The sequence below is a fragment of the Scophthalmus maximus genome, chromosome 10 (genome assembly GCF_022379125.1).
Source record: "Scophthalmus maximus strain ysfricsl-2021 chromosome 10, ASM2237912v1, whole genome shotgun sequence".
NCBI classification, from domain to species: domain Eukaryota; kingdom Metazoa; phylum Chordata; class Actinopteri; order Pleuronectiformes; family Scophthalmidae; genus Scophthalmus; species Scophthalmus maximus.
Genome location: NC_061524.1, coordinates 4,608,262 through 4,623,779, shown reverse-complemented (window position 1 = coordinate 4,623,779; position 15,518 = coordinate 4,608,262). Strand labels below are relative to the sequence as shown.

Sequence of the window (15,518 nt, the reverse complement as noted above, 5' to 3'; positions counted from 1 at the left end):
ATGGCTGTAAACAGTTAAGAAATGGTAATGAGATAAATGCCCTATCCCTTCCGGAGTACACCGTGTATTTTTCTTGTTCACAGACGCACGGTGTAAAAACACTCCCTCACCAGGAAAGGGATTCGACAACGGAAAGATTAAGATCTTCATCCCCAAGAAAGCGAGTAAATAAAATGACTGCTCAGACGGTTCTAATTCGATTTTAATCCTAATTAAAAGCGTTTGATTTCACCAGTTCATTCTGTTGACTTGAGGGAAATGTACAATTATGGTATTCGTTTATTTTCCGCCCCCAAAATACTTTTGTCTGGAGCATTTTTAACCAAGAAACAAGGTAATATTTTTTTTTTAGCTTCGAGTATCTCCAGATGAACGGGACTTTTCTCTGACATTAATTAAAGGTGAATGGAAGATTTTTTTTCCCCCCTCCCGGTCAAACCCTTGAATTTCATTGAGTGTTTTATGGTCGAGTGCGACCGTGCAGACTTTGTCCCATTCGCACAAACCCCTGACGGGGTTTCCCCAGAGGGCGTTCATTCAGTCGGAGCGCCATTGACGACTGCTCCGGTCGTCGCCTCTTGACGGACATTTTGGCAGCACCTGGCGGCTCCTCCTCCTTTTTTTTTTTCTTCCCCGAGACGAGGAGACCGAAAGACCGCAGATCTCCGTTGGCGAACAATGGCCGCAGGGTTCTGTTGCAACAAAGTGAAAGAGCAGAGCTTCATGTCCCTGGAAAAAGAAACGCACTCGCAGAACTTTTTGCAAATCTGACGGGTATCAGTCCAGTTTTCCATTCTCGTATTAGCGATGTCCGATATTGCAATATTCAATATCGTAACTCATGTGTCATCTGTTGGTTCGCTTGGAGGACCGCCCACATGGGAAACCTGGTCCAGAAGGGAAGAAAAGGGAGCAGATGGGTGAGATCAAGATATCAATTTACCGCAATTTTTTTTTTACGTTGCTCATTTTTCAGGTCCCCGCTGACGCTCGGAGATTTATAAGCCTCTTGAGTCTTTGCGCCACAAGCATTGCCGTTGCAGCTGCACCAGTGCAACTGATTTCAACATCTCTGAAACCCGGAGTGACGGAAGGACCCGGGGAACAGGAGACGTTAGGAGTGGGCGGTCCCTCCCCGTTGAAGGAACACTCTGGTGACGGGTGTTGGCCATATGCTCGCCGGGGTTTCCGAGGGAAAAGGGCTTGCAGGATAAAAGTGAATGCGGCGGCGGCGGCGGCGGGTCCTCCATCAGTGTGTTCAAAGCCTCCATATGAAAATGACTATGTACAAGAGTTCTACTGAGGCCAAATTAAGATCAAAGGCAACTGAGGCAGGAGAGGGGGGGGGGGGGAGTTGTGCATGAAATGGAAGTTAGCGCAATGTGATGAGCCAATCTGCGTGTGCATGGGAATGTTAATAATAATAATAATAATAATAATAAGTGGAGAAATTTGTCAATTTCATTTTTATTTTTTTTTACCCTTTTACGCTGAGGATGTCGATACCAAATTGGAGCCGTTGGCCTGTGATGTGACTTCCAGCTGGGTGAAATGAAGCAGCGTCCTCTTTCCAGGTCACCGAAAAAACCGAACAGACGCCGGACAGGATTGAAGTCGGGAGGGGCAGGACGTGCAGGACTGGGGAAAAAATGCAAATTTGGCTTTTGATGTTTTTCGAGTTGCAGTATATTTGTTTCCTGCATTTCTGGAATCGGAATGATATCGAAACCCGTCTCTGATGACTGATGTAGTGCGAGCAATTATTTATTGAGTACCGGAAGCCTTCTCTTTAAGAAAACTATCACACCCAAGTTTGTGTCGTTTGAAATGTTTCCTCTCTCAACATCTATGGTACACGCGCTCACCACAGTCACATGACCATTGTTATCAAATCGATATGTCTTTTTTAAACATGTTGCCTTTACATTTACTGTTTCTGCTTCTTTGCACTGCTCCTTCCAAGAGACCACTTGTCAATCAAACCATGTGGGTGGTGCCAAAATGGTGAGGCTGATGTTATCATATTTTGATTAATTTATCAAATGTAATAAAAGCCCCAAACTAACGGTAAGCGAGATCAATGTCTTAAATCTCCACCAGCTTCCCTGACCTGTCTGTGGCATTCAGCCCCGAGCCAACTGGTTCTTAATGGACACATATATATATTTCTAAATTGGTCATAAATACAGTATATTGTATCCCTTTTTTTTTTTTTTTAAATCATGCAGCTGGGCTCTGTGGTTTGTTAGCAAATGTCAGACAAAGTAAATAGGGCATTTGATGGGTTGTTTTTCAGCCGTATTTTCATACATAGCTGGTGCACTTAAGGCTATACAAGACGTTGGCCGAGTAATATTTGTTCATAGGATCAAAGCGTCATTGGTTTTGGTCTTTTCAAGGGAATTACTGACAATAAGAAGAGTAAAGAGTATTACTAAGGTCTTATCTGTTACCCTACGTCTTATTCTTTCCCCAAAAAGACCTCCCCAACACTGGATGGTAGCTTTCATATTGAATCACTGTCATATCATTTAAGAGAAATAAAACAGAGCAATGTACATTTATTCATATGATCAATGTCATTGACTTCTGCTTTGAAATAATCAATTAAATCGCAATCTTAAAGATCCTGATTTTACGGGCGATACAACTGCCAACAGTGATCCATCTCCTCGCCACCTTTCCTGAAGCTCGACCACATCCCTCCTCCCTCCTCCCGCTTCCTCGCTCCTCCCATCCTCTCCTCCTTGCTTCCTGCCTCTCCAGAGAGGAGGTCACATGCCGCAGACCTGCTCTGTGCCATCTGGCTGACTTCCTGTCATCCCTAACCCCAGGAGAGAGCGTCTCCGCTCGCTACACGTCTGGAGAATTCCCCCACTTCTCTCTCTCTCCCTCTCTCCCTCCCTCCATCCATCCCTCCCTCCCTCCCTCCCTCCTCCTCCTCCTTTCTCCAGCCCCAGCACACCTGAGCAGAGAGGGTTAGGAAAAACACACACAGGGAAGAAAAAACAGAAAGGGGCAAAAAGAGTGTGGGAGAGCAAGACAAAGAAGAAAGAGATGAGGAGAAACAGATACAGGAGGAGAAAGAAAGGGAAGTAGAATGTGTGCAGCTCTGAGGAAAACGGACTAATCAGGTAAAGCCATGTGGTTTGGAAAAGACAAATTGACAAATGCCACGATCATGACGAATCAAATTTCACCATAACCCCCCCAAAAAATTAAAGATTACGAAACATTCGAGAAATTGTGGCGGAATTTCCCTCCAAGTTCCACATGAAAGCATCGCCTGCGTCTTCATCTTCCTCTCCAACACCCCTGTTCCAACACAAAGGACATTCAGATCGGTTTAAAGCGGCCCATACGTGCCAGATTCATCTTAATGTTCCCAACCTTCATCGTGCATATTCATATGAATATAACATGACGGCAGGCGGCTCACGTTTGAATTTATTGGTTTTCCTCCTCTGCAAATTAGGGGGGCCTCCGATTGATGAATATTTTAGCACATGTGCACTCTGCGGGACATTTATCATCGGCGCCGCTATTATAAACAGAATAAATGAGCAGTCAAAGTCGGCATGCTGCTGTAGAGAAAAAAACGCCGCCCCTCCGTAACGCTCTCGCCTCGTCCTCCGTTTCACGGCCGGGCGCCGCGCCTTCGCGCCGCCAAATGGCAGCCGTCCCCTCGCGCGTTACATGGCGTCTCTCGTCACCTACGCATGAGGGTTGAGCTCGATACAGTCCGGTTTGTCCAGACAAGGAGATCATGTGGAGACCATGGCAGGAAGGTCTCGCACCTTGAGCGGCAACACCTAAATGCGGAGCTGGCAGTCAAGACAACCGTATCTGAATCTATGTTGAGTGAAGCCCTAAGGGACTGACTGGAGACAGAGGTTAATTGGATCTACTAAAATTATGTTATTTCATGACAGACATCAAGTTTTTGGAGGTTAGCCTAATAAAAAGAATTGGATTTTTTTTAAATAAAAAAAGGTAACGCTGAGATTCTTTTACCCCATCCCTGTTGCTAAGTTAATCGTTGTCCTTCTGCGAGGTGCACCCCAAAGGTCACCCCGTCAATCAAAATCCTTTTGTTGGAAAGTTTTTTTGGTTTTTTTTTACACCCTGGTATTTTAAAACCACCTTGCCGCTTTTCCAACTTTCTAATGGAGCACTCAGAAACTATAGTGTGGGAAATGGATAAAACGTGTCCAGTAAATGTTTGTCAGAATGCTGAAATCACACCAGTCATGTTTGTGGGCAAACCCAGAATGAGCCCACCGCTGTCCTGCTTTGATGTGCTCGTTTCATCTTCATCTCGACCATCCGCCGCCGGTGGCAGAGCGCAGTCGGGCGCCCTTTAGCACTTCCCCTTCACCCCCATGTGACCAGAAAGAGAAAGAAGGGCTGCTGGGATCCTTTCAGATGGACGCCCAAAACCGCACCAGGCCGCATGATATACCCACCGCTGAAAGCCACTGATCTGATCCCGCAGCAAACCAGGCGTCGATTCAAACGCCTCCGTTCACAGTCCCAGTCGTTGGCAGGCGCCGTGAAATGGGTGAAATCCCAGCTCGGTGAAGCTGGCACGGGAAACCCCCTGCATGCTGGACGGCTTCCACTTCGGAGAGCTCTGCCACATGCTAACTGTCATCCGTGAGGCACGGCCAGCCAAAAGGGGGGGGGGGGGGGGGGGTGCAAGAGTGTGGTTGAGGGGGGGAAATGGAGGCGGCATAAACATTGGGATATACCCTTCACCTACAAAACACAGAAGGCCCCATATGGACTCCTTGGAGATAAAGCACCAGAGGCCACCAGAGTTGATCATCATTTGTGCAGACGCCACTCGGCGACGAGCTCCACGCATCCTCCCGCTCGTCTCGCTCACCTGGCATCTGCCCAGTGTGAACCGTCCCTGGGATCCATAGCCATTATGAGCAACCCACCCACCCACCCACAACTCTCACACAAACACACACGCAAACAAGCGCTTCCTTGGCCTCATATCGCCGCCCACGCCTGTCGGATCCCCCGGCGTGTTCGCTCCTCCTTCGTAAAACACTAGCAGCTGCTTGGGCAATTAGCCATTAGCTCTTTACTTTCTTTTTTTTTTTACTATAATACCCAGTCCTCAGAAATCCCCACAATTAGCTCCTTAATTGCTTCTAAACAACCCAGGCGTAACCAATAAATACAAGGAGGCGGGCGGGTAGTTAGACGAAGAGGCGGGCTTCTGGGAAAGAAGGCGAGCAAGCTCCGAGAGCTCGGGCTAAACTGTTCCTTCTCTCTTCCGCTCCCTGTGCAGCCTTTGGCAATATATATATATATATATATATATATATATATATATCTGTTCTGCTGTGACACGGGTTGGAAAGGCTCGCAGGAAGAGGAGGAAGGAAGAAAAAAAACACATGGCAGTGGAGGACTGATGCCTCATATTCAAATTGAAAGTGACACATCCGCGCCCTTTATTCTGGGGTCTAACTATCACTTCTGAGTAATGCGAACATTCGGGGCGACGGGAGGGGTGTTACGGTGACTTTTAGACGGGCGGGCGGGAGGACCGCGCTGCCTCCGGGGCGTGGATTTTGCGCGGCAAGCGTGATATGACACGGCTCGCGCTTGACAGAGCAATCGGGGATATACCCCCAAGATTAGCCGAATGCATTAAAGAGAGGGGAGGCATGAAACGGAGCTAACTGTTGATTAAATCGCTGTTGTACATCCGTCCCGGCAGTTCCAGTTAACCTCTTTAACACTGACAACAGCGACGCCGCTGAAATCACAATGGTGTATTGGAATGAATATGCTGTTTGACATGTATCGCTTCGAAACGGACAGCGCTTACATGATTAGTGAATTGATTTATCATGAAAAAGACAGGGTTGATTGAAGATATGCATATATTGCTTGATTCATTTATAAAGGAAAAAGGCAAATAGTTACTGGTTGTGGCTTTAAACGTGAGGAATTGTTGCTTTAACTGTATCTTTAATTTCATTACTGTTGAAATTTTAGTCAGGACTATTTATGTTGGCCATTTTTTTATTGCCTACTTTCATTTTATAGATTTAACAATTGATTGATTAAAAACTACATTTACAGTTTAAAAAAAACTAAAATTCATTTCAGGGTGGGATAATTGATAAGCAATGCTGAAATGGTAACGTTCCAATAAAACTAAACATTTCTCATCATGTCTTGTTGACACTCAGTCTGTGCGTACATTGTTGTAATGATGACCACAAAAACATTAGCATATTTATATCAACTGGAAGGATCTGGGTCACCTGAATTTCTTTCTTTCCTTTTTTCACATTTCCTTCCTCCAACAACGATGATGCTGCTGCTTTCGATTCGCTAAATGAGAGTGAGCTTTCATGAAAGACGACACATGTTGCAGTTGCCCTCGACTCGCATGCATTTATCGTTAGCAACGGTTAAATATCTCCCGATGTTTTGATGAAACAAGAATTATGCTTTAACCAGGGAAAGTGGAGGCTCCGACTACAGGTCGTCCGCTCATAACAGTTTCTGGCGTTCAATCAAAGAGACGCAGATGATTGGCTTCCCCCAGTTCTCTATATTGATAAACTGCTTCCAAATGAAAACAATCAAAAGCAGAATGAACTATAATCAAGCATAGTAATGCACTGCAGCTTTGTAAGTGTGTGTGTGTGTGTGTGTGTGTGTGTGTTATCAATTACAAAATACTATTCCCACAGAACAGCACCTCAGTGAAACATGTTCTACACAAATCTCTCTGCATCCAATCTATGCCGACTTTACTTACTGTAACTAACACACACACACACACACACACACACACACACACACACACACACACACACACACACACACACACACACACACACACACACACACACACACACACACACACACACACACACACACAAAATACTAAGGAGGTATACAAGCACCATCTAGTGCTTTATTCTAGAAATTGATCTGCAGAATGTCAGCAATGTGTTGAACAATCCCAAGTCTGCTGAGAACAGACTCTGTCTTAAAGCGACAAACCTATATATAGGTTTATTTATTTATATATATATATATATATATATATATATATATATATATATATATATATATATATATATATATATATATATATATATGAATAAATAAAAAAGCATAATCATGCAAAAATGAGGGGATAGCGTGATAAAGTTATTAACTTAGTTCCATCGTTGTTTCTGATGTTTATAGGCGGACACAGACATTCTTACATCTGACATTGAGAGAAAATGTAAGCTTCTCACATCTTCACGTTGACGAATCTCGCCTGCTGGAATCCCTTATTGAAAGAACAACGCTGACTCTCAGTGACAGTGAAGGTTGTTCCTCCTCACCAGTCTGATATTCATGAACGGAAACTGGCCGCAGACGCAGCCCTGTAGCAGCCTGCCAACCGCGGCGGATTTTTGCCAAAAATTGACCGTGTAATATGACTTGTGCCTACAAATTCGCTTGAGCCGCATGATAAACAAATTGTGACAAGTGTAATTCAGCTGTTTGACAATAGGCGTGCGACCCACGCGAACAACATGGATTTCACAAACAAACGAGCTTCAGGCCCGATGGAGCCTGATAGCAATTACTTGGCCAACATATGGGGTAGACCCACTTGGTAGTACCCGGCTGTCCGCCGTCATATTAGCTGTACTGCTTGAAACCAGCCAAGAGTAACACAAGTTTCATGAGGTTTGCAGGCTCGAGCAGAGAGATTGGGTCATTGTTATTTTCCTAAGCAACGGCACTGCTGCTAGAAACTGACAAGGTGATGGTGCAGATTTAGTTTGTATGCGTAGCGGGCCGAAAGTCCGTGGATTTCTCCAGATTTGCCACATTTTAACACCAAACTGTCTTCTGAATGAATTTTGCTTCACACTGTTATGTCATTGTTAAATTGTATTAATCCTTTTTTTTTTCTTGCTTTGGAGTTACCTTGTCTGCAGCACCAGCCCTTCTTCCTGGTTTGGCCCAAAAAGGAGGCCGAGGGTGGAGCCTGAAGAAATACAGAGGCCCAACAAATGGACTAGACCAACTGCTGCGCATGGGGGGGGGGGGAGGTTTTTCCTCTTGTTCAGGTCAGTTAGTTGAGTTAATGTTTTGAGTTGTTAGCCTTTTTTTCTTGAGCAGAGTTCTGGTTGGTTGATCTCTATTATGGGTCCGGATTTGTATTTAATTTGCTTAATTTAAAAAAAATATAAAAATCTCTGATGCATTATCTGGGCCCTGCAGCCTCAGTGGGCCTCCTTCCCATTTTAATGCATCCGATGTCACACACCTTGAAAAACAACTGAATCAACAGCTGAACACATGCGTCCGCAGTCCGTTATTAGGTTGGTCAGCGATGAGGCGTTTATAATGCATTCGAGAAAGTCTGCCCGAAGCGATATTCCCAGCATAATTCCGCCCTGTTCTTCAGGACTTACTGTAATTACCGTGTGAACCTTTCACCGCAAGGCCTTACAGCGTTATACATCATCATTTTTGTCACAGCTTGTAGGTTTTCATTATCCTCTGGCCACAAGACAAATGGTCTAAAGCCATCTTACTCTGGCTCCTACACCGAGAGAGGATTACTGTTCTTGTACGATTGTACCAGACTTGACTGGAATCCTGTTTTATTTGCATAATTAAAGTGAATAAGGTTCAAACAAGTACTTTGGCAAGCAACACAGCATTATTTAAAGACACAATCTGTGCAGATTGTACACAAAAAAGGAAGCTCCAGTATTACAATTGAAAAGAGAGGGTTGGGATTAGCTCCAGCACAAAGATATGCAGAGAAATCAAGTGGCAACCCACTGTGATGTCACCCAGTGGTTTGTGACCTTCCATTTTGAAGCGTCAAGTTTGGCATTTTGGGCATTGCCATCTTGGTTTGTTGAAACCAGAAGTAACCATATTTGGAGGAGCGGGGCCTTGACTTAGAGCTCGCCCATTGCACATGCACCTACATCTGTGCTCGCACCCATTGGCTGGTACTAGGTGTCAATCACACAGTATCCATGTCCCATTGTTTATCATTGAGATAATAAACTCCTCGGGTAATGTTTACTGACATTATGAATGAAATGAGAAGTAGCGTCATAGACTTCTTTAGATGTGGACCACTGGAGTCTCCCCCTGCTGGTCATTTGAGAGAACACAGTTTTCATGCACTTCTGTGTTGGCTTTACTTTCCAGACGTCTATATATCCATGTTTATATTCAGTGCATGAGAGAAATATTTATTTGTGCGTTTTAAAAGCCTTTTTTTTAATAGATTAAAAAATATTCTTTTTATAAATTGTTCAACATCTTTAAAGAAAATAACAATGTTTTTTTTTTATCACTAAATCCTCATCTATGGAAAAAAATTGCCACCAGGATTGACAAACATTATCATTATATATATTCATTTTAAAGTATTTATTTTCTGTTTTGTTTCGGACTAAACAGAACCGCCACATTGTCCCTCGACGATACAAAGTATTTGACTTTTTTGGGAGGCGCCCTCGAGCGAACTGCGGCCAAAAAAAAAAAACAACCCTGCGCGGCACCCGTAGCCCGCTGACGTCACCGACAAACATGGCGGCTCGCTCCGATGAATGAGCCGAACGCAACAACAAGAACAACTGTGCACATTGGCGTCGTTTGTGCCTTAAATAAGCGAAACGTTTAGATTATTGAACCGTGTGTGTCTGAGCCCATGACACACGCTGCCGCTTCCCCAGCGGCCGGCTCCTCTTCCTCCTCCTCCTCCTCCTCCTCCTCGGTCTTCACCGAACTGTGGAGGAGCGTCTCGAAACTCCATCACAGCAAAGCACCAGACGGGGACACGGGACGGCAGATGCCTGGTACAGCAGCAGCAGCAGCAGCAGCAGCAGCAACAACAACAACAACAACAACAACAACAACACCGCCGCCCGGTCGTCAAGGTGAGAGGCTGCGGCTTCGCCACCGCAACCTGGAGCAACGAACACAAACAAAGAAACAAGAGTCAACACAGGAAGTCAACAAACGCCACGAGTAGAGCCCGACCGATATGGGTGTGTGGGGGCTGATGCCGATATCGATATTGGGGAGCACGAGATTCCCGATACTGATACATCGGCTATTATATATATTATATACATATATATTTATATTATATATATAGCTGCACGGTGCCTCACAGCAAGAAGGTTCTGGGTTCAAACCAACCAGGGCCTTTCTGTGTGGAGTTTGCATGTTCTCCCTGTGTATGCGTGGGTTCTCTCCGGGTTCTCCGGCTTCTTCCCACAGTCCAAAGACATGCAGAGTGGGGTTAGGTTCATTGAGACTCTAAATTGACCGTAGGTGTGAATGTGAGAGTGAATGGTTGTTTGTCTCTGTATGTGGCCCTGCGATAGGCTGGCAACCCGTCCAGGGTGAACCCCGCCTCTCGCCCAATGTCAGCTGGGATTGGCTCCAGCCCCCCCCCCCCCCCCCCCCCCCCTTATCCCTACCGCTTTATCCCTTAAATGGATAATGATATATAAAAGATGAATAACTAAATAAAAAGAAAAAAACACACAAACACAACCAAATATATAGAACTTGAATTAAGAAAATTAATTTTACGTAAAATGTAAACATAAACGCACCTTTTAGAGCCCGACCCATATCTATTTTTTGGGGGATGATGCCGATATCGATACTGATACATCGGCCGATATATGGGCTATATATATTTCAAAATCTGTCAATGGGATTGAGGCTTGATATTTTAGTTTAACCATGAACTTTATTATAAATAACTAAATAAAAAGGGGAAAAAACACAAACACAACCAAATATATAGAACTTAAATTAATAAAAAATAAACATAATTAGTTTTACGTACAATGTAAACATAAATGCACATTTTAGAGCCCGACCAATGTATCGGTCGAGCTCTAAACATATCGGCCGATACCGATATGTCTGGGGAAGGCTGATATCGGCCGATATTATTATAAACTGGTGCTGTGGCACAAAAGGATGACTTTTTTTTATGGGATTCAATTTTGCCTGGCAGTTTTATAAATCCATGAAACATAAGGAGCGCACATACTGAAGGCTATATGCTAGTATAATAACGTGAAATGTTCAGTTTAATGCATGCAAATAACTGACTGGGGATATATGAATATTAGTGTCTGTGTGTGTGTGTGTTCGACTCAGATTTGCAGAGTCCGAACCGCAGAGGCTGCAGCCGGTACAGTGGTCTGAACAATGGGGATTCTCCGGGCGACGTGGAAGTGTCGCAAGACATTTTCTGGGACCCCACATCTCCCACTCAAGCCAACACAGGTAAACATTTCTGATCACTCGACTCCAGCTTTCACGTAGTTATCGATCCAGTCAGTCTGTCACAGCTGAGTGACAACTTGGGGATAGTAGGAAATGATAAAACAAGGTTCTACTATGAATTTGAATGAAAACGAAGAAAGTAATTTAGGATTATCATTTGCAATGTGCTTTGTTTTTTTGTGGTGGTAGAAGTAAAGCAAGTATTGAACATGAACATATTTGTTTTCAGGCTCGGGGCACAGGAACACCAGAGTCGTGGAAATATCAGACATCGTCAACCGTATTGCTCCGAAGGTCATTTATTGCTCCTTCAGCATTTTACTTTACCGTTCATGTAAATTTTGTTGTAACAGTTCACAATGGATCATTTTTCTGCCCTTGTGTGTTTATGCAGGATGTAAAACCGAAAGGGACCGACTCCCCTCTGCTGCAGTGGATCGGCGACAGCGCTGTCCCTTGCACTCCAGGGTTTCCGGCGCAGAGAGTCAGGAAGAGGTCATCTCGGTGTGTTATCAATATATTGTCCCAGATCCCCCTGGATTATGGATTTGTAGTTTAATTTCCTGCATTTGGTGCATTTTTTACCCGTAGTTTTCCTTTCTTCTTCTTTTGTTTTGCAAATCATTTGACTTTCTCTTTTCTTCCTCTCCACAGGCAGAGCAGTGTAGAGGACCTCATGAAACTGGCCCGGCAGTTCGACAAGAACATGCAGCAGGACAAAGAGATTTCAGAGCGACTCAACACTGTCAGCAGCGACCCCGAGGAATGTGGGAACGCGTCCATAACGAAGCCAGCGGAGACGTCGTTCCGTTGCGGCACGAGGGACCCGAAGGATCAGGCGGAGGCCGAGCTGCACGCTCTGTTCGACTGCTCCACTCAGAAAGTAAGCGGCCCGCTGAGCCAGGGCTCCGCGGCATCAGCCTGCTCGCAGAGAACGAAAGAGCAGCCTGCGTCCTCGACCCCAGCTGAGCCGCGACAATCTCAAAAGCTCGCGTCCGCCTCAGCTGCTCGTCCTGCTGAAGAAGAAATGGGAACTTGCGGTGCGAATGACTGTGACGACTTTGACGACGACTGGGAGAACGATGACCTAGTCAATGACTATTTCGTGCTGGCAATGTCCCAGAATCCTGACCAGCAGCAAGACACCAGCCCTAAAGCCACTTTGCAGTCTGAAACAAAGACAAATACTACTAATATGACTTCTGTTTGCAAACCTACTGCAAATACGAACGATGCACAACCGCCTGCGAACGTGCACTCCAAGCCAAGCTGCAGCCTGCTCCAGGAACTGTGTCCCAAACCAAAGACGACCAACCGAAGCACTTTCAAGTTACAGTCCAACCCTCACTTCCGGCCGCAGACTGCCGCGAAAGAAGTTTCCAGGTCCAGCTGTACAGTTGCGCAAGCTAAATCGCAGACGCCTGACCAGAAGTCTGTTACAACAAAGACACCGGCGACTCCTCAGCCTGACAAGGTCGCCGATAATCCGCCGGGGGCTCGTGTGGCCGCAGCAGACTCCGCCAAAGACATCGCGGACAGCTTGTGGGACGACGGGGACGACGACGCGCTGCTCTACCAGGTGTGCGACAGCGTGGAGAGGATCTCCAACAGTCAGCCACAGCTAGTGGCAAGCCGCCAAGAACAAGAAGACATTGCAGTCGACAGACAGCGGAAAGCCACCGCGCCCCTGCCAATCGACAGGGCGGGGTCCGCGAGCGCTGGCACCGGCGCCAACAGGCAGTCGCCGCGCGCTTTCGTCCGTTCTAACTCATTACCGGGGACTAGCTGCGCAACCGTGAACCTCCAGGGGTGGAACGTTCCCATGAGAGGCGCCAACAACAAGTCACGGATGTCTCAGAGCCTCCCCGGGAGCCGCGTGAGTCCGGGCACGTTCGGCCTCCAGAGGAATCCCTCTGGAACTTTCCAGGCCGGGAACGCCGATGTGGACATGAAGCCGCACACGGTGATTTCCCATCACGCAGCCTTCAAGAGAAACGTGTCCGACTCCGCAGCTACAAGCAGCAAAGGTAAGCAGTCTGAATTTTGATATTTGAACTGTATTTTAGTTGGATGTTCTATAATGATGTATCAAATTTGGCTTTCAGTGATTTTGCCCTTTTTGATTTAAGGCTATTCTGGTCGCACTTCCTGTATTCCATCTTTTTCCATCTCAGCGTTTTTCGCTGTACGACTGGATGCCAAAGTGTAAAGTCACGTAAAACAGATGTCGCATGATGGTCTTTTAATCAATGGCAGTTGACTGTGCATGTGCTCTCGAACAGTTCTCTCCCCCCGAAAGCCAGTAAACATGGTGGCATGGCTTTGATTTGTGATGCTGTCGAGTCCAAACCTCACGAAGCTCCATTGCCAGTGAACTGCAGACTCTTTTTTTTTTCTTTTTTCTTTTCCTCCTGGATATGGAGGGAATAGGGGGGAATTTGTACTTTCAAATGAGGTTCACTGTGGGTACCCACTGGTCCTTGTTATAGTAGCAACATTTGTGTGTCGACAAATTAAAATTCACTTGCTCACAATTATAACAGCAAAACACATGGTCTGATTCAGGGCAGATTTCCCTTTCTGCCCCTTTTTCAGGTCTCTGCGAGTGGTTTCTCAGCCTTTCCCTTCGGAAAACGTATTGAGTGTTGACATTTTATTTTTTCTCTCTCTCTTTCCTTCCTCCCTCTCCAGTTTTTGTCACGAGCCAGATGACAGGAAAGTGCTCCGCGGCCGAGATCCAGAGGAAGAAGCAGGAGGCCTTGGCGAGGAGGCGGCTGCGAATGCACAACGCCCCGAAACCGTAGAGGACCTCTTATCGTACAGCATTATCGTACTGCAATGAACCTTGACACAACTCGATCAGTGTTAATAGTTTACTGCTAGATCACCGGCGATCACCGGGTGATTCGCTCGCACAGAAAAGACCTTGTTGCCTATTAAGGACCCGTTTCTGCTGGATGTAGAAACATGTGATTTAACGCACCTTCTCAGATCACAGTGCATTTTTTTACACTAGAAAGAGATTAATAATCCTGAGCCTTTTACGTTTTGCAAGAGAGTTTACATCCGCTGAGTGTGAAATAATTCCAAACGCTAAAGACTAGAACTGATCACGTGCTGTATTTGTTGTTTTCCAACATTGTCATTTCAAGCTGTCCGCACACATTTCGGAGAGAAAATGCCTTTTGCTGGTTTTTCTCTTTTTGTTTATACGTGAATATTTCCCAGTTTTAATTCTCTGATGAACGACTGACGAGACGTGAAAACACAGTGTGTGTTGTTGATGTCCACAGTTTACAGTGAACCCTGGCTAACTGCTGCTGTTTGTGTTTGATAAAACTTGACTATGTGCCTTAAACATTTACTGACGGAGGCTTAAAATATTTGGCCATTTCCATAATTTTTGTAATCAAAAGTATTGCGTTACAAGAAAAACAGTGTCGTAACACAATCTGAAACTTTTCTTTGAGCCCAAACTACAAGTTTAATCGATGAGAAAGTACAGTGTCTTATATATGAGAAAATGAGCATGTTGTGATTCAGGTGATTTTTGTTTTGAAATATCTCTGTTTTGTTTTCCTCTACATTTTTTATGTGCGTGTCACGTGTCTTTTATCCGTCAGAGCCAGTCAGTGTTATACTGTAGAAATACAGTGTCATGGCCCCTCCCCCCTCTGTTGGAACAGATCATTGTAATAGCCGTGCTATGAACCTTTTCAGAAATTGTTGATCCAACGACAATAAAATAAAAACGACAGCCATGGAACCGTTTGTGCTTTCATACTCACACATGGATGAGACTGAAATGAGGAAGCTGCGAACTTAGATGTATCGATCAGGTGCGTTTTGAGATTAGACCTGTGGTGAGATGTGATCCAGGTTAAAAATGTTGTTCACCTTTTAATTTCTTTAAACCCCTTAAAACACACCGCAGGATGGCGAGACACATTTTCATTGAGATAGTAATATGTTGTATTAACTCACGCTACACGCCGCGCACATGCACAATTGAGCGGCTACGACATGTTTAATAAAACGTATTCAACGAGACGCCTGCGGCCCTCGGCAATCTTGACAAAGAGAGACTTCTGGTGAAGTAAGTAAGAGAAGAAGAAAAACGTGGCGGGCAGATGGCTCCAAATTCGGAGATTCTCTTTGGCTGCGAAGATCAGTTTTATACCACAGGACTG

At 45.2% G+C, this 15,518-nt stretch overlaps 1 protein-coding gene across 2 annotated transcripts; it reads left to right on the top strand.

Annotated features, from left to right (window-relative positions):
• The first annotated feature begins 9,487 nt into the window (after positions 1 to 9,487).
• On the top strand, positions 9,488 to 15,094 carry etaa1b (ETAA1 activator of ATR kinase b). 2 transcript variants are annotated; one of them, XM_035606037.2, is made up of 6 exons: positions 9,488 to 9,953; positions 11,200 to 11,328; positions 11,558 to 11,622; positions 11,723 to 11,832; positions 11,983 to 13,355; positions 14,020 to 15,094. In XM_035606037.2, exons 1-6 carry the CDS (start codon positions 9,725 to 9,727, stop codon positions 14,130 to 14,132), a joined length of 2,019 nt encoding a protein of 672 aa, XP_035461930.2. In that variant the 5' UTR covers positions 9,488 to 9,724; the 3' UTR covers positions 14,133 to 15,094. The 2 variants fall into 2 exon arrangements, with proteins under 2 accessions (XP_035461930.2, XP_035461931.2); XM_035606038.2 differs by lacking the exon at positions 9,488 to 9,953 and adding an exon at positions 9,988 to 10,064.
• Positions 15,095 to 15,518: the final 424 nt, after the last annotated feature.